Genomic DNA, 19,467 nt, shown 5'->3' with positions numbered 1-19,467 from the left:
TGTATAAATCCAAGTTTTTTAACTTGAAAAATTCAAAAGTATAATTTGATTTATAATTTATAAAAAAGTTTGAAACAATAAATTGCAGTATTAACAACTCATTCATATCATTAAAAGTTACAACTACAAATATAATATAACTGTCAAAGGGAGGACCGAAAACCCTCGGCCCCCTTTAAATCCACCACTGTGGGAAATGTATTAGTAGACAGTTGACGTAGATACTACGCTTTACGTTTACACTTTATGTCTATACAAATTATCACATTCTGTGACAAGCCTGGATTAAAAATCGATTGGGCCCCAGAAAACATAAACTTAGTGGTCCCCTTTCAACTTTAACTTCAAAAAATTGTATCACTACATTTTAAAAACTGTAAATTATATATATATATATATACACACTGTATTTGTTAAAAAAATAATAATTACAATTATTTCTCTTGGTTTTTCTTTTAAATATTGTTGAATAGTTTCATTGAAATCGATCAATTGCAAAATATCTTAATATAATATCGTTAATGCGATGTTAAATTTTTCTTAGTCTGGCTTGTTCTATATTTATTTTTTATTCTTGTTAATTTGAAAAATTCTTTTTTGGCTGAGCAATTATTTTTAGTACAATATATGAGTACCTCGTACTAATAAATCAAAAATACCTAATATAAATTATTACCACTTACCTATACGCTAACAATAAAATTATTAGAATAACAATTTAATATTTATTATCATTTAGTAATTTTGCGTAATATAAAATTAAGAACATTTTTATTTTATAATCATTAATTATCTCTGTACCCACTAAAATAATTTTTTTTTTTTAACTTTTTTAAACGCATTAAAAATATTTATTTATATTGGAAATAAAGATGGGCCCCGGGACCATACCCCCCTCTACTAATCCGAGCTTGTTCTGTGATGGTGCTGACATGCTTAAACTATAAGACAAATTGTTTTCGAAACCACATTTAAATTTGGCCACAGAAATTCAATACAAAATACAACCGATTTTGACTTACTTTATAGTTAATTAATAAACTATCATAAATCTATATTAATTCATTAATTCAATAATTAGCTATTATTATTTGCTATAGAACTATAGAATACAGTAAAATTTCAAAAGTAGAATAGGTATATACATATAAGACATAACATATTACATCATCTAATTAATTTTTCTATTGATGTCTATATCTTAACATTTTTGTTGATGTACCATCATCATAATTTTTACGATCATTTTTAGATAGACGGATCATATATATTTATCACTTATTAGAAAACGTGATTTTTATTTTAACTAAGGGAAATTTAATTTTAAATAATAATTATTGATTTAGTTTGCTCTCAATTTTGATTCAAAAATTGGTTTTTATCGAAGGTAAGTAGGTATACTTAATCACTGATACATACATTTGAATAATATTGTACGTGGATACATCTATGTAAGTCGTCAAATTATACTTACGTTTCATGCTTTTTTCTTCTTCATCTGGTGGATCTTGAACAAAGTCCTCTGAAACCAACAATAAATACATTGTTTTATATGTTTATAAATGGTGCGAGACAAAATCAACAGAAGAAGATTCAAATTTAAGGACGATCATAATACATCATAGCCAAGTTATACTACAATGATATCGATATACATTTAATATGATATATAAAAGCAAGTATAGTAAGTATATACCTATTATATTTGTACATATCATATTATATAAAGAGTTTTATATTCATGTATATATAATCCGCATTAAACCTTGGTGGCGGCCCGTCTGTCCGTCTATATTGCCAAAGTATTTGCGCACGCCAGACTATTTTTGTCGTCATTTGGAACGTCATAGAGAGCAAGGTATATAGCAGTAGTTAGCGTATCGAGAATATTGTGTATAAGGGAAACTACTGACATTCGGACATTATATTATATACATTAATCAAGTCCCAAAATAATGAATAATGTTATATTATTTTATTGTAAAACAGAATTCAGAACATAAAAGGCTAAATAATGTCGACCAAAAGTATGCAATTCTATAATAATTACAGATTGTAACCATTCGATCATTCGAATTCAATTGTAAATTCGTTTACATATTTTATGAACAAGTTATCACTTTTATAGTAAAAAAAATAATTTAATTACAAAATTATTAAATTGTTATCATATTATTTAATAATAAAATCTCAATATTTTTGATAATGTAAATATTCATTAATCGTTGTAAGTAACACATTCTGATTTAATGCGTTTGAGAGTTAATATTATGGTATTTAGGTACCTAATTAGGCAATAGGTAAATATACTACTGAAGATTGTTGTTTGTAGTGTGCCTCTAAACGTACTAAGGTACATATTAATAAACACAATTAAATTAATTATTGGATAAAACTTCAGAAAAATAACTAATTCTACATATATATTATATCCAGTTTATACCTACATCATAAATAAAATTAATATTTACGTATACGTTTACGTTGCAAATACGTAATTGATCTAATAGCTGGTATCTAATTAATAAAACTTAATATAAATATCTACTTAATACCTAAATAGATTATACATTTGTTAATGGTATTATACTTAAGTATTTAAAGCGATAAATAATTTAAAAAATGAAGTAAACTAGTAAAAATATTAACCTATTAACTATTTCCTTTTTGAGTACAAAGGTACTTTTTGGTAATGTGTCTTACACAATATAAAATGATATTATGATTTTGCGTTTTAAATTCTTTATACCACCTATGCATGAATATTAAATGCTATAGAGTATAGAGTACAGATAAAAAATAAGAACAATAACTAAGTTAACTCAATTATATTTTAAAAAGATAGGTAAATTATTATTATTTATTTAAGTGCTAAATACATTTTACGTAATATTCATTTATCTAAATATATACATGGAAATTTTGAAGGTTCGACAAAACCCTATTGTAAGGTTACTTAAAATATTAAATTTACATAATATTAGTATTTATTTCATAGATATATTATTATGATCAATGGTATAAATTAAACAAATAATTTTTCGACATTTTCTTTGTTTTCTCATTTACAAGTCATTAAAAACAAAATTAACTAAAATTGAATCTAATACTCCAGTGCTTCAATCAAACTACCTATCCATCATAACATTGTATTATAAATTAAATTTAAATTAAATCCATAAAATATTATTTATTGAAAATCAAAATCAAAATATATTCGCAATTATTTCATTTATTTTGTTTATTGTTTATGGTCTCTAAAATCTAATATTAATAATAACTATTTTAATTATTATTTTTTAATCATCAAGCTTACACTATATAAGTATGCCAATAGTCGTAATAATACTTTTGTTAGTATACTGAAAATATATGAATGACTAACGAAAATAATTTAATTATTTCTTTATATATATTTATAATATTATGTAACGAGAACTAGGCAACTTATTAATATAATAAAAACATATAAGATGCATTTTTATACCTATTTCAGGCTATTTCATAAGTTATAGGGAATATTTCTCAATCACATTGTAAGGCTATGTATAATAAAACTTCAAGATTTTTGCCAATACAGATATAACACTCAATATATTTTTAAGAATACCAATATTATACAATATACATTATACTTCCAGGTTTTTATAAAATACCAATTGAAATCCGTTCTTATCATTTTACCAATATGGCATTTTGAGCCATGACCTAATGTCCATAGCAATAGCAAACTAGAAAATATAGGTATTATGCAGAACACGTTTTTCGAATTGTTGCATTTTTTCTTTATATTTATAATCTTAATTGTCACATTATTGAGTCATATTATTCTTATTTATTAATTCACGAAGGTCATTCATTATAAAAGGTTTAATCGAAATGGATAGAAAAAAATGCACATTATCAGTTTACATGCCAAGCAATGCTAATTATATGACGTTAGTGCATTATAAAACCAATAATATACGCAAAATGCATCCCTCTTTGAAAAATAATTCAACAATAGGAATTTCTATCAATAAACAACATTCTATAGTGGAATTCAGAACGAAATGTTTTTGGAATGTTGTCGTTGACAATTCAAACTACAAGAAATTGATTTGATTTCAAATTATTTTAGAAAACCATAAATGATAACTTATTATTATTATTTTAAAATTATAAAAAAAAAAAATTATGTAGCAATTAAGAAAAAAATATAGGTTCCTAAACATTTATATAATTCGTATAATCGTATGGTAACCCAATTTAAATTGAATATTAAGTATTGATATTTGTATTAACTATATTGGTTGGATTACAACAAAACAAATCCATAAAAATCTTGATTGAAATAAAATAAATCCGTGCAAATTGACATTAATCACATAATGTATATTCTATGACGATTTTTATTATCATCAACTTTATACTAATTTTTAAGTGTAACACGCCTTAAGTACTTTAAATTATACGTAAAAGATTGAACAAACAATTTACTACTCGTATCTGCCGTCTACTAAACTAAACGATTCATATAATATTATAAAATACGTTAACATTATAGATCTTTTATGTACTTAACTATTTCCTTTAATGTTCAACAAATGCCCAAAGTATTCCAAAAGCGTTTAGTATAATATAATAATATGTAATATATGTTATCAAATTAAGTATAAACGAAATATCTTACTGGCATCTTCTCCTGGGCATGATTTGCAACATTTTCCTGGCAATAATATGGGTTCTTCACAGTTGGGTTTAGGGCAATCATTTTTTATGTTCCGACATTGCACCCGGCCAATAATTCTTCTTTTCTTTTGAACCTGAATAATGTGTAAAATAATAGATAATTACGGGTTTCATAATTTATTGATATAATTATAGGATGTAGTTTTTATATAATATATGTATAATGCATTGATGTATATATAAATATAATATTATACGCCAGATATTAATCGGAATTCGGATCTTTACATACATATAGGTATAATAGGTATGTAACTATATATTGCTATATTATTCATAACATAAAAATAAATCATACAATTTTCGTGTTATGTACTACCGAGATACCAATAATCATACATTTACCCCCAAAACGGACACTTCATGAAAATAAATTCATTTTTTAATCTTGTTATTGATTGTATAAACATTCACAAAATTTTGTGTAAAAAATATTTCGACTGAAACTTAGTAGGACTGCTCAGTAATAATAATTATTTTAATTATATCATACTTGTCGGAAGGTAATTTCGCAAAACTAATTATCGTTATTTTGCCAATACTGACATAAATGCTTATTAAAAATGCATATTTACCGTCGAGTTGTAAAGATAAGATTATAGATTGATTAAAAATATTAAAAATATTGATATTTTTATTAGTATTTGGTTGGAAACATGGAAAACAAATAGTCGACATTTTAATGTTACAACAGTGATTGCAGATGGCTATTGTAGAGAATATTGTAAACGCCTCTATTGAGTATCAGCCATATACTGTAGTGTAAATCGTTTATTTCATTCTATTGTTCTGTACAAATAATTATAAAACATAACTGGGATACAAATCGAAAATATCGTAATCTATAACACAAGGAAGAAAATTTTCTATTATTAATAATATAATATAGCATATATAACATAATTATAACTTAAAAAAATACAAATATATATACTGTGCGCTCGTTTACCGGTTAGTTAGTATTTAGTACCTACTTAAACCTACTAAACCTACTCATATAATATACGTATGTGAGCCGGGTGGTAATAGGAACACGAATTTCTGGCATAACAGCGCGTAGGTACCTCATATATAATATTATGCCTGCAGATAATATAATTATTGTAAACATCTATTAAAACGTACGCGATCCGACGATTTGTCGTAACCGTGCACAAACAAACAAATATTTTATACCTACATGAAGATGTATAATTATTGGACATAGGGTATGCGGCGCGTGTGCGTGTCACGAGCTTCTTTTTTAAATTAGCGAAATCATCATGTTATCGTAACGGTCGTCGGGCCGTTCCTCCACGTAACAATATTATTGCGTACACACGCTACACACCACGCACAGTACGCGTGTAATACATAAAATACATTAGAGGCACCTTTTACAGTGGTACGGCTTATACGGCGTATGTACATACAGACACGTATACACATATCTGGCACCACCCATGTGCTCGTATATTATGCGTATGTATAGGCCTACTTATTGCAGCGGCTACCAGCTGGTGTTGACCCGTACACGTGATACGACGAAATCAACTGAAATAAATCGACGATGACTTATTATAAAACGCGGGCGAGTCTTCGTCTCGCGCGCAAGTTCAGTATACCGTGGGTACACCTACATAAAGGGTTGGCCCGAGTACTGCACTGCAGCACGTCCGCCGTAGCAGTCTTGCGTGCCTATATCGCAGTACCTATATCTGTCTTCGGATCTATATATATATATGTATATAATACGTTATGTTGTTATGTATTATTATCATTGCGTACCTACACCTCGGCGGTTCTTCTTGTGTGCAGTAGTTTTTTAACGGAATTTTTCTCTATCTCTCTCTCACGCGCACACACAGACACACAGACACACACACACACACACGCATACACTATCTGTATCGTATTTTTTTTTACCGTAAATATATTTTATGCGCGCGCGATGACAGTCACGACGACGCCGCGTGTAATAATGCGCGAGCGCGTGCAATGTGTGTGTGTGTGTGTGTGTGTACATTTCTTCTTCTTCTTCTTCTATTTTTTTTTCTCTATATACATGTCGTCGTTATTCACGAACATCGGCTTTCTATATCGGCGGCGACTTCGATCGATTGTTCTCTTCAGCCGTCGCGCGACGGTGGAATGCGTGAATCCGATCTCGTCGATTGTTTGGAGGCGCGCGCGCGCGAGCGCGACACACACACACACACACACACGATAATTGAACGACGGCGGCAGACGCGACCGGATCACGCGATACGCGAGCCCGCGCATAATTAGAATAATCTTCGCCAAGCGGTCCGTCGGACATCCCAAAAAGTGTCTGCTGTTGCTGCCGCCGCCGCCGCCGCCTTTTTCCTAAATACATATTATGCACGCCGCGCCTCATCCCCCCCCCCCACCCACCCCCCCCCCTTGAGCCCACACAACCTCATTCCATCACCGCACTCGTTTCGCCAAAACAATATAACAAATAATAATAATAATAATAATAATTTATAATTTACACAATATATGCGCACACGCACACACTACGCACACACACACACACACGAGTTTCGATACTACGATGACGTCGCCGCCGCCACACCATATTATTATAATCACTCTATGTGAATAATACATTAATATACGTATAGGTATATTATGTATTCTGCACCGCACCGGTACATTATTATAAACGCGACACGTACACTGTACAAAGGTATTTTATTTTTTCATAATGTAATGAGGACGATAGTAATAATAATAAATACCTCAGTGTAACAAGAAAAAATCTGTAGGTATATTCACGAAAACGTGATTATTTTCATACACGGAGATTTATACCGGTGACATTATACACTATACATACATATAGTATAACACATATTATAGGCGCGTTATTGCTGCTGTTGTTGTTGTTCTTGTTGTTGTTGTTATTATTATTATAATGGTACAAGTGTCGCACACTTACCTGAACGCATTCGCATTTTATACAGTACATGACACCGAAAGGTGGTCCCAAGTCCGCGAACCAAATGGACCCGATTTCTTTGAGCTGTTTGCCAAACTGGCATTCTGAAAATTACAAAAAAAAAAAAAAAATAAATAAATAAATATTAACAAAATCAAATTGTTTAAATAACAATTTTATTGAATATATAACGCGATATAGGGTATCATTTGCAAATATATTTTAGTGTTGGGTGGATATATCAATATGAACAAAATATACGGAGTTGAGTGTTCATAATAATTATTACTTAATATTATATACAATATGTTTCGTTAATTGTTATACTTAGTATCTATATAGTCTATACTCTGTATAGACGTATAGTATCCACTTTGATTTAATAAACTGTAAAATGTAATTGAATTGTGCTAAATTTGGTACGATTTCTGTTTAAATTGTAGAAAACATAACATTTTCTTATGTAATTAATCTAATTAAAAATCACGATTGAATAATTCTATGACTTTTTTAAGCTGTAACCAAATTTTTCGTAGTTAAATAGTGCCCCAAAGTAAATAGTTAATCAAGTATTGAGACTCCGAAATCTGGACAAAGAGAGGAGCAACGGATTTACCCATATAGGTACCTATTTATTCGATGACTTTGTTCCTCCTTAGATACAAATCCTTTTCTCCAATAAGTTAATCCTATTTTTGTACAATGTATTATATAATTAAACCCAGCTATCTATATTAATTAAAAACATAATTTATTACACCATTATAACTTATAATCTATTGTATGGTGTTTGCAACGAGTAATAAATTATATATTATACTAATAGTCTCTGCTACCGAAGTTGTAAAAGAGATCAATAAAAATAAATGTATATTACATATATATCAAATACAACACATACCACATGAATGGTCTACGTTGCGCTGTTATATTAGTATTTTTACGTATATACTCTATACAAGTATATAATAATACTATATTATACTGCAGACGAATCGTTTAAGTCAATTCAAATTAAATTCTTTTGTTGTTAGAATATAATGTACTTAATTATAATATTTTGGTACACGTTAAATATATATTTGAAGCATTATGTGATATAGATATAAAAACTTACTAATATCATTAATACTATTTATTTCAATTGATTTAATATACATTGGTGTAACCATAAACATAATTTAGTGAAGCAAGGCAAAACAATTATTAAGAGCTATTAAGAACTTATATTCACTACCCACAACTATACATATACATTACATACATATTTTAATTTATAACCATTATTATAGGTAGAATGATATTGGGTTTTTAATTTTTATAGGAGATACTACAGTTCTATTAACTGCAACAATTGAGAAGTATTACTAGGTACCTATAAAGTAATGTGTTAAGACTTGATTAATTTTCGACTAATTACAGCTCTAAAAACAAAAAAAACCACCCACAATCCTTGAAAATTAATTGAAACAGTGGCTTTACTGTGTATATACCTAGTACTAGCGTGTGTTATATTATAATGTGGGCGTCACATAGATATTTAATACACAAGTACACAACTACCTATCATGTAAATTGTAAATGATATAAGTTATGTAACACAAGAAACAACTAATAACATGAAATATTATCAAAAAATGTGGAATTAAATTTGATTATTATAGTATTATTTAGAAACATGTAAGATGTTTTTTTAAATATTTATTGTTTATTTAAATATGAAATATTTTACTTTATTTGATTATTATAAGATCTGAAAGTACTTATAATGCCGTTATTGGTAAAAACTGTAAAATATCATTTTTTAAATAAATTTAACTTAATTGGTTGACCGGCTTGATTTTTTTTTTTTTACGGAGAAATCAAAAGCTAAAAAATACGTATTTTATAACAGAAGTTTTCATTATAATTTATTACTTAATTAATCACAAATATTTAGATTTTAGATTTATACACGTGGTAAATTATAATAGTACAGAAATACCGATTCACCGTTTTTAATAGAAAATCAAAAGATAATATATCTACTGTAAGGTAGTTGTACAAAATTTTAAAACTCGTATTTACTCAAATTATTTTAAGGTTCACTTTCGCGTATAAACAAACAAATTGAAACATGTTTTTATTTACTTTATTTGAAACAAAATTTTAATGGCAAGTTTGTTTGAAATCGGCTCTAAATAAAATTTGTTTTGCTATGTTTTGATCATTTATAAAATTATGAAAATTGTTTCAATAGAAAAAATGTATACAAAATTTCAAAATAATTTTTCAAAAAGTTTTAGAACGCGTTTTTATACGAAAATAGGCTTTTATAATAAACGATAAGACTTAGTTCCATATGTGTTCGCAGACTACATAAAAACAATTAGACGCCAGCTTATATTTAATTATCTACCAGATAGATATTTTTATCAAACATTATACATCTATTTTATTTCTGTATTTTATAAAATTATACTTACTAAAAATTAAAATAATTATTGTACTATTATCTAATGACAAAATAGGATTTTAATTTTTATCTATTTAGTATTTTTAGAATGTTATTAGTGATCACAACAACTGAACAGCTTGTCCTCTTTATTTTTATTAGGTTTATTATATTGTGTTTAATATCGTTTTATGATATTTTCACGTGTTGCGGTTGCTATAAATCAATCATAATAATATGCCATTTATTTAATCCTGTTTTTCACATATACAATCACACCATATTTTTAATAGTTGTATGTACCTGGTACCTATACAGCACTATTCGCATTCACGATTATGAATAATAATAATGCTAAATTCACCAATCGCTATTTTAAATTGAATTATTACATTACAAGAGTCATCGTGATGATCAATAAAAAACATCGTACAACAAGCCGCTTGACACGAGTACCTATACGAGTATACCAACAATATACCGCAGTATACAGCAGATACAATAATATATAGAGTCTATATTATGGACAGCAATTGCACAGCCGAGCTTATCGTGGTTTCCAGTGAACAGACAATCATAGGTTATAGAATTTTACTGGCTCACTAGTCAACACGCAGTCAAACACGTTCAAAACGACACGAGTTGTTAAGTTGTTCGCTAAAAAATTTAACGGCAAAATCCAGTGAGATTCTAGACTAACGAGGTCTGACTGATAACCATCACGACCGAGGCTGTCACCGACTATATTGTATTTTTTTCTAAGTATAAAGCAAGCTAATTCTTGACTTCCGAGAACATATAAGCCTAGTTTTGATATTCACTCTCCTACCACCGAAAAAATCGAAACTATATGAAGCGGTAACAATGCATATTTTTCATGCTCTATCCTAAAAATAATTAATGTAAGTACTCGAAATTTTTTTTTATAAGTTTAATTTACTCCATGTCCTACTATAATATTATGTTATATGCTACAATAAACGTTTAGTATTAACCATATAGAGCACATATAAAATACGTATCAAATTTAGAACTTATAAATTAATAAAATTGTGTAATCCCTTATCAGCTATTAGCAGTTATTTAAAATCGTATCAGCATATTTTTCCTAAAGGATCTTGACGCGCCGTCAGTGGAAAAATGTGCCTTAACGTTTATATATACTGTATAGAGTATAATACATAAAATATATCCATCTATATATTATAATATAGATATGATCACGGAATATGATATACTACTAAATAGTAACTAATATCTTAGTTCATCATTTTAAAATATATTAACAATTTAATTCCTAAAGATCCGCTATTTATATTATACGATTTGTGTCTTTGCAAGTGTGCTTCCGCGATTCAATAAAACGTATGCATAAAATAACATTTTCTTCCATTGAAAGTTTTTGAGCACGCCTCTAGAATTTACAAATAAATATTAAATATATCATCATGCATTATCTATCGTTGGTTCGTTTATAATTCTACAACACATAAATATAAATGTTCTGGGATAAAGTACAATTTGTAACAATCAATAATGTAAAGTTTAGAGAATACTAACAATTTTAATACCTTCATTGTAATGGATAAATAATAGGTAAATTATAGAAGTTTATGTTAATAATTCACTCTAGATGTTAGAAACGTCCCAATTTATTGAATTCGAAAATAATTAAAGCTTTCACAAACGCAATAGTGTTTCCGATGTCGCTATATAGTATATACTATGTTATCTAGTACAATATTTGGTTCGCAAGTTCGCAACGCAACCTAGGATTTTAATGTATTCACTATATTTTGACGAATATTAAAGTATGTTGGGTAGATTATTGCATAAATGTATCCAGTACATGGACGTCACGGACCCACGTGTCTCAAAAAACTACCCCATAGGATTACAACGCATAACGACAAATGTTAAATAGTTGATTTATCGATAATTAAAAAAAATATATTCGTGTTTGATGAATTATATTTTTAGCATAGCATGAACATTTAAAAGAAATTATATTATATGAAATATTATATGTATACACCCAAGTAATAAAATGTTATCCTGCTTACACTCCAATAGTTTAAAAATCATAATATTCGTAGTTTTTATGTTCACAATTTAGATTTTTACGAGCAAAATGTTGATATTATTTTATCTAAACGGGTTTCCAAAATTGATCCAAATATGCTGTATTTTATTGTTTGGTTGATTCAAACAGTCTTGCCTTCAGCAAGCAATTTAAGAGCCGCGATATTACTCTTCATAGTCTATTACTGTCAACAATACACCATCCGTGTATACAAAATACAAATGTGTATATTGTGTACGGTACACAATAGATGCGTCTTGCGGTCTACCGTGTGTCCGCGTGTGCGGCTTAAATTAATGACCATACCCGAAATGAACTCTAGAATAATAACCGAGGAATCTATACAGGTATATAGCGTGTCATATTTAATAATAGCTTACGCGAAATACGCCAGTTGGGGTAACCACGGCGGTTGACTGTTTGTATATAGCATATAGCGTACCTATACAATAATAATGCGAAAATTGATTTCGTCTGCTGGCCAACAGGTAATGGCACACAAAGGAGAGAAGAATATAATTTTGGGCTAGTATGCCGCCATCATCATCATAATGTAATTTAATGTGATTCGGCGATTAATAGTTTGCATACAAACAATACACCTTGAATATATCATGCGTCCAGTGCTGTATTTAGGAATTTGCCGCCTAGGGGCAAAAAAAAAAAAAACGTATTAGTTTACAAAACCATTTTTCTTATAAAATGAACTTATACGTAGGTACTTTATACCTATGATAAAACAATGACAGTTAAAAATTTAAAATTACTTTTTACATTGTGACTAGGAAAATTCTAGTTGATTGTTCTTTCATTGGTTGAAGATAGAGTTCATATCGCTTTTAATACAACTAAGATAATAATTATGCTGATAATAATGATATAATATTATTATAATAAATCATGGCGTAACAAATTACAAAATAAAAAAATATAATTAACCACCCAGGACAAAAAAAAACCCTGCCCTCTTTCTCATCAACCCCAAATACGACCCATCATAGACACACATTTTTTTCGTTCAAATGTCTTGAACATTTTTCATTTTCACACACGTACTATCGTTAACAGTTTTTGCAAGTAATTTTCATTATTTAGGAAACCAGAAGAAAAATATAATCTCGTGATTTATTTTTTTAAAACGTTAATGTCTTTATTTTTATTCTCTCATCTCGACGACGATGGATGTATTTATACAAATGATTATTATCGTTGGCGTTCTCATTGTTCGGTGTGTTTATGTGTGTGTGTGTGTGTGTATGTTGTATGTGCAGCCACCAGCCGGCTATGACGTGAAACAGATTGGCGCCGACCGGCGACTGGAAAACGACGAAGACGGCGGCGGTGGCGACGTCGACGTTTACCCGCCGTTTTTATGCACGCAACAGCTTCTTCGTTCATTTTTTATTTGGTATGACCGGTTATACGCGCGCGCACACACACACGCACACATACGCACACGTATTACATATAATGATAATATTATATATGTATTTATATCATTATGTATTAAAACATTCGGTCAAATCGAGTGGGAAAAAATAGCACCTAATATTTTAATGGTATCGTACTATATATTGTTTAAACGGCGTGTCGTACATAATAATAATAACAACTGTTGTTATATTATAATTGGTTGTGCATGTCCGGATTTTTGTCTCATGCATATTATTATTTTATACATCCACCACGTGTACAAGCGAATGGTTTATTACTATTATTATAATTGTTTGAGAATCTGACGACGGTATACGGCTCAGTGAACTTTAAATCATAATAATAATAATAATAATAATAATAATATTAGTATCAAAATATAAAATCGTTACCCACGTATGCGCATGCACGAGATTTTGGCATTGCATAGTAATATGACGTATATTTACAACCATTGACGTAAAAGCGATGCCATTGACGAAAGCGAATGCTCGCGGGTAAGCAAGTGGCGGCAGTAGCACACCATCCGCATGATGTCCGCCGCCGGTATTTTCGCGTGTACACCGTTCAGTGATTCAGTACCCAATAATATGATATTAATATATAAGTATGATATTTTGTGTATACAAATGGTAATAGTCGTTGGTGAAAGGGGAGAACGATTAGGGGAGGTATCTATCCCGGAAGAGCTTTCGTTTTACACAATACCGTGACAAAAAACATTTATATATTTTTTTTGTATTTTGCCGTGCTTGTCGTGACGGTTATTGTGAGTCGTGTGATAATGTGAAATAATATACGCAACGATATGTAAACAAAATATTATGTTTTTTTAGTTGTATTGCATCTCCGACTGACTTCAAGTTAAAGCCCTTCCTAATCTCTTTATATAGTTCATCGTATCAGTATCGGTATCGTAGTTATTATTGGATCTAAATCATCGAGAAAAATTGTGAGTCATAAGACTTTTAGATCTTAGTGACTTAGTAGGTTTAGTAACAGTTTAGGTACTTCAACAATTTATAAGTGCTAATGCAAGAATATAAATGTATTGATTTTACTTCGTATGTTTTTCAACTTTTATATTATTATTATTAATTATTCAAATGCTAAGCCTTTGTTGATAAAAACAAAAAAAAAACAAAAGAATACAGACGAAAATAAGCTTATTAAAATGAATAGTAATTACTAAATGTCACTAAGTAGTAGGTCAAAGTCCATTGGTGATGATGAGAGATTAACAACTAATTTTTTCGCTGAAATAAATACGTCATCGATTCTATTTTTTTTTTTTACTATTTACGCTGCAGCCTGCAAGGAATAATGCATAATACATTGAATGAATTACAAATATATCTAATTGCTGATGTTTTTTTTATGAAATATTAATAATACAAAAATTTGGTCTGATTATTATAATACGTAAAATTGTGATTCTTCAAATTATATTGCTTTATTGCTACACTCAAGTATATAATTAAAGTCGACTCAGTCCAGTATTTATTTGGAATGTACGTCAAATTGTTCGGAACATACTGTGGAACACCCTGCGAAATATATGTTGTAGGTGCAAAGTGCGTATCGAAGTCGTTGGCTGCGTCTAGACGCCCAATGTACGATGGACATGTATTATTATTGTGTGATTACTTGGCAGTTTTACGAGACTGCGATGTGTCCTTATATAATATGTATGTATGTATATATGGTAAATGCCCATATGTCCCATATACATATGTATACATATTAATATATAAATGTGTATAAAGTGCAGGCCAGAGCGATTTATTATTTTTGGATGGATATTAGTGAAGGAGAGCTGCTAACTTGGCTGTTTAGTGACAGTGTTTACTACACGTTTAAACTAAATTAACGGGAATGTTATTTACCTACCTATTAGTTTGTTTTCATTTTGGCGTTAAAATAAGAGTAAAATTTATTTTTTACAATTTTAAAAATTACATAAATTATACTATAAAGATTCTGTTACGCATTTTATGATAAGATCTCGGATAAGACTTTATAATATTATGGCTTGATAGTTTAATATTTTGATTGATGTCGATTAAAAATTATTGAAATTATTATTCATTAAAAATATTCGTTTATATTGGTACACAAATTATTGCACTATACACCTATGGCCAAACATATCATAATAATATTAAACTATAAGTTGTATTATTGTGTGACGCGTGTATACTATATATGTCTGCATGTCACACTACTCACACTGTAATGTCGATTATTACCTATTTAATATAGATCATAAGCCATAAGTATAAAATAATTATAATATTATCTTTTTAATCATGTAAATTAGTGAAACTATAATAATGTTTACGTCATGCTTTGAATATTCAAAATATTAAGCACTATAATTCTACTTTAAAAATAAATATTGAAAAATATCAATTTAATTGAATTTTTTAATTAAAATAGTAGGTGAGTATCTATGCATATTATGTATATTATATATTTATACATAGGACCACCTAATAATAATTTGTATGTGTTAAGATATATTCAAATTAAGAGGACGCCGCACCCGCATGTGTTGTCTCTGTCTTACATACATAAACATTGGAAATTTCGTTCAAAAGAATCTATTTTATGTTGTTAGCTTTAACATTAGAGTAAATTTACCTATTATTAAACTTAAAGGTAAAAATTTTATCCAGGCAATGATATTGGCTTTTACTAATATTATAATTTTAAGTGAGTTATATGAGCATTTTAAAAGCCAATATCAATGCCCAAATAAAATTATTACCTTTAAGTATGATAATAGGTAAATTTACTCTAATGTTAAAGTTAACAACATAAAATTGATTCTGCTGAATGAAAATTTGCTATGTTGTGTGTATGCAAGACGGAGATATATGCGGGTGCGACGTCCTCTTAAGTAGAAAACAATCATACAGTTTTTATACATAGCTAGATATAAAGCAAGCAAAATTATTTTTTTAATTCGAAAATTTAAAAATAACTATTCTAAAATTAGATATTAAAACAAGTATATAACTTTTAAAATTGACACGTTTAAAAATGTTTTAAATTAAATTACATTGTTTTAGTTAGAAAAATGCTATTTTCTTATGTAACTTTTGATAGTTTTAATATAAAATATGCAAATTTATTTGTTTATGCGATAAAGTATGGATAGTTATTAAATAATAAAATTCCAATCATTTTATACTACAAAATCGGGATGAAAATTTATTTTAATACATATAGTATGTGAAATGTGAATTAAATATAAATTGTAATGTATCATATTATTTTAACACAAGATAAAAAACGAATATTTATTTATTTTAAGCAGACTTTTTTGGTACATCATATTATCGTATACGCCAAGCAATGGCTCGATCTTAATCGATTTCAGTTATGGTTAATATTTCATATTAATTATTTTACATTTTTATGCACTCTTTAAGTCTGAAGACATTATAACAACGTTATAATTAATACTTTATATTTAGTTTGTCAAATTTTATACAATATTGGTCTATATATATAGGTTTAAAATTTAAACATTTTTTTTTTTAAATTAACTACGCTTTCCTAATTTTTGTATCCTATGAAATAAACCATTTGATGCGTACCTAAATATTATAAGCATTAATTGATACATATTATTATAAATTTGACAAAATAAATCTATTCTATTAGTTCTAAAAAAAAAACAACTTGCAATTTTCTATTTTAAAATTTGAACGAGGTTTATAATATAGAAAATAGAAACCATTAAAATGTAAAATAATTATTCTGAATATTATATTATCTTTATGGCTTTAACAATGTTACATAATAATATTATATTTAACCAGATTATTTATAATTATTGTATTGTTCGAAGTCTTAATTTACCAAAATACATCAACGCACGCTCTTTCGTGGTCTGGATAAAATATTTCATTAAACGATACGTTCGTGTACATTTCTAGCCGCTGTCGAGACGCGTAGGCAAAAAGCCACGCGAATCTCTCACGAGAAACGTGCTATAATTTTCTCCAGATAACAAAAATAATAGTTGAAAGTTAGAGATAACGCGTTTAGACAATCATACAGCTGTTTTGAGAAATCTATATTTTTCACGATTCCAATCAAAGACTACGCAGATCAACTCGTACACACAGGTATATCGTATGAGTATTGGGTGGTGTGTACGAGTGTACGTAAAGAATATAATAATACAAAGATTCTGGAAAGCGCGGGTTATGGACGTGTGCACACGTGCGACTCGAGGATAACATCGCGTCGAACACAATGCACCGTGTGGGCACGAAATGCATTTAGAGAGAAAACACCTATAAATATCATATATTATAACGACGACCGTCGTATTATAATAGTCACCGTCGTAATGCTGCGAGGGCCGAGCCGCTGAGGACATGCATAGAGATAAGACATAAATAGAGGTAAACAGACAAGTATTGTTTCTATACCATCACACACACACACACATTATGTATAATATATATATATATATATGTGTGTGTGTGTGAATGTGTAACTATGTATGAACGAATATAAAATTAATAATAATATTATACACTGTTCTAAACCTATGACTGTGTATAGACTGAGAGATACGTACGGTGATAATAAACGCTAAAAATAAAATCGGGACGAATAAATTGCAATAACCCCGGGGACGACGAGGGAGGCGCATATTTGTAAAAATGCCAAAAGTCGGTTTACGAAAACAACGACCGACTCTTTTATCGGCCCGCAGCGGCGCGTGTTGGGTAAAAGCTGTAAAAGGCGGGAACGACGACCCGCGCGTATTCCTGAACAATATCATTAAACAACACACACCGACACAACCCGACATCACAATCATCAAAATAACATATATTTCGATATTATTGTCGCGTGGTGATAATATATTATAGGCGTTATATTTTCATCCGTGTGGGCGAATCGGCCGACGGGAAGAGCGAGCGACAGAGAGGTTTATTGGTTGGTATGTATAGGTAGGTACCTGTCACCCTGTACGGTTTCTTGGGCAAGGCGTTGTCTTCGAGCAGAGGCGATTGTTTCCGGGCTGCAAGCGCGGCGGTCGCCAAAGTCGTCACTAGAACGCACAGGACGGCGGCGGTGCACTTGCGGACGGCCATCGCGCGGTGACCGTGACTCGCGAAAGCTCAAAGCTGCGGTCAGGCGCGGTGCAGCGGTGTGGTGCGCAACGGATATACAGTCGTGTCAACACGATAACGCTGCTATGAATCGTTTTTGTTGTCAACGCTATTATCAATATTATTATTTTATTCGGTTTTCCCGCTCACGCAACACGCTACGTGCTACCGGCCGCACGGTGGAGGGCGCACGTCCCGTGGTCGGGGGCGGACGAAAACATAATGTGATGTTATTTTATCGATACAAAATATTATTTCGCACGCGTGACCGCCGGGAAACAAAAATAATCGTCAATAATTATCGACGAATAATTATCAATGATTTACGGTGTACAATAATATATAGGGACGTGCGAAGGGGTGCACGGGTGGTGTTTGAAGAAAAGAAAAAAAGGAAAAAAAAACGAGTACAGTGTCGTGTCTCCGGACAGGTGTCGCAGTGCGGATACGACGGGCAACAACAACAATAAAATATAGCGTAATAAACAACAATGATAATAACAACAATGTGTCATGAACACGCGGCCGCGCGCGCGCGGAAATTATTTTCGGACCGCGGCGAGGACGCAACACTTCGAGACACGTGCGAAGCGAACGCGTACGGATAGCACACTGCCGAGTGCCGAGTGCCGACCGTGGCCGTAGCGCAACGTATGCGTACTATACCACAATATAGTATACAACACTGCGACAGTGCTAC

The 19,467-nt window shown here is 30.1% G+C and overlaps 1 protein-coding gene across 1 annotated transcript in view; it reads right to left on the bottom strand.

The window, feature by feature from the left end:
• LOC112602773 (dorsal-ventral patterning protein Sog) overlaps positions 1-19,406 on the bottom strand; it is a 25,313-nt gene extending 5,907 nt beyond the window's left edge. The window contains exons 1-4 of the mRNA XM_025351092.1: positions 18,614-19,406; positions 7,676-7,779; positions 4,673-4,805; positions 1,475-1,522 (exon numbers count right to left, since the gene is read on the bottom strand). Coding sequence (XP_025206877.1) covers positions 1,475-1,522; positions 4,673-4,805; positions 7,676-7,779; positions 18,614-18,749 — 421 coding nt within the window. The 5' untranslated portion in view covers positions 18,750-19,406. The remainder of the gene's footprint in view (positions 1-1,474; positions 1,523-4,672; positions 4,806-7,675; positions 7,780-18,613) is intronic.
• Positions 19,407-19,467: the final 61 nt, after the last annotated feature.

Source organism: Melanaphis sacchari, unplaced genomic scaffold, assembly GCF_002803265.2.
Source record: "Melanaphis sacchari strain LSU unplaced genomic scaffold, SCAv2.0 Contig8_pilon_pilon, whole genome shotgun sequence".
Classification (NCBI taxonomy): domain Eukaryota; kingdom Metazoa; phylum Arthropoda; class Insecta; order Hemiptera; family Aphididae; genus Melanaphis; species Melanaphis sacchari.
This window is presented reverse-complemented; position numbering and strand designations above follow the sequence as displayed.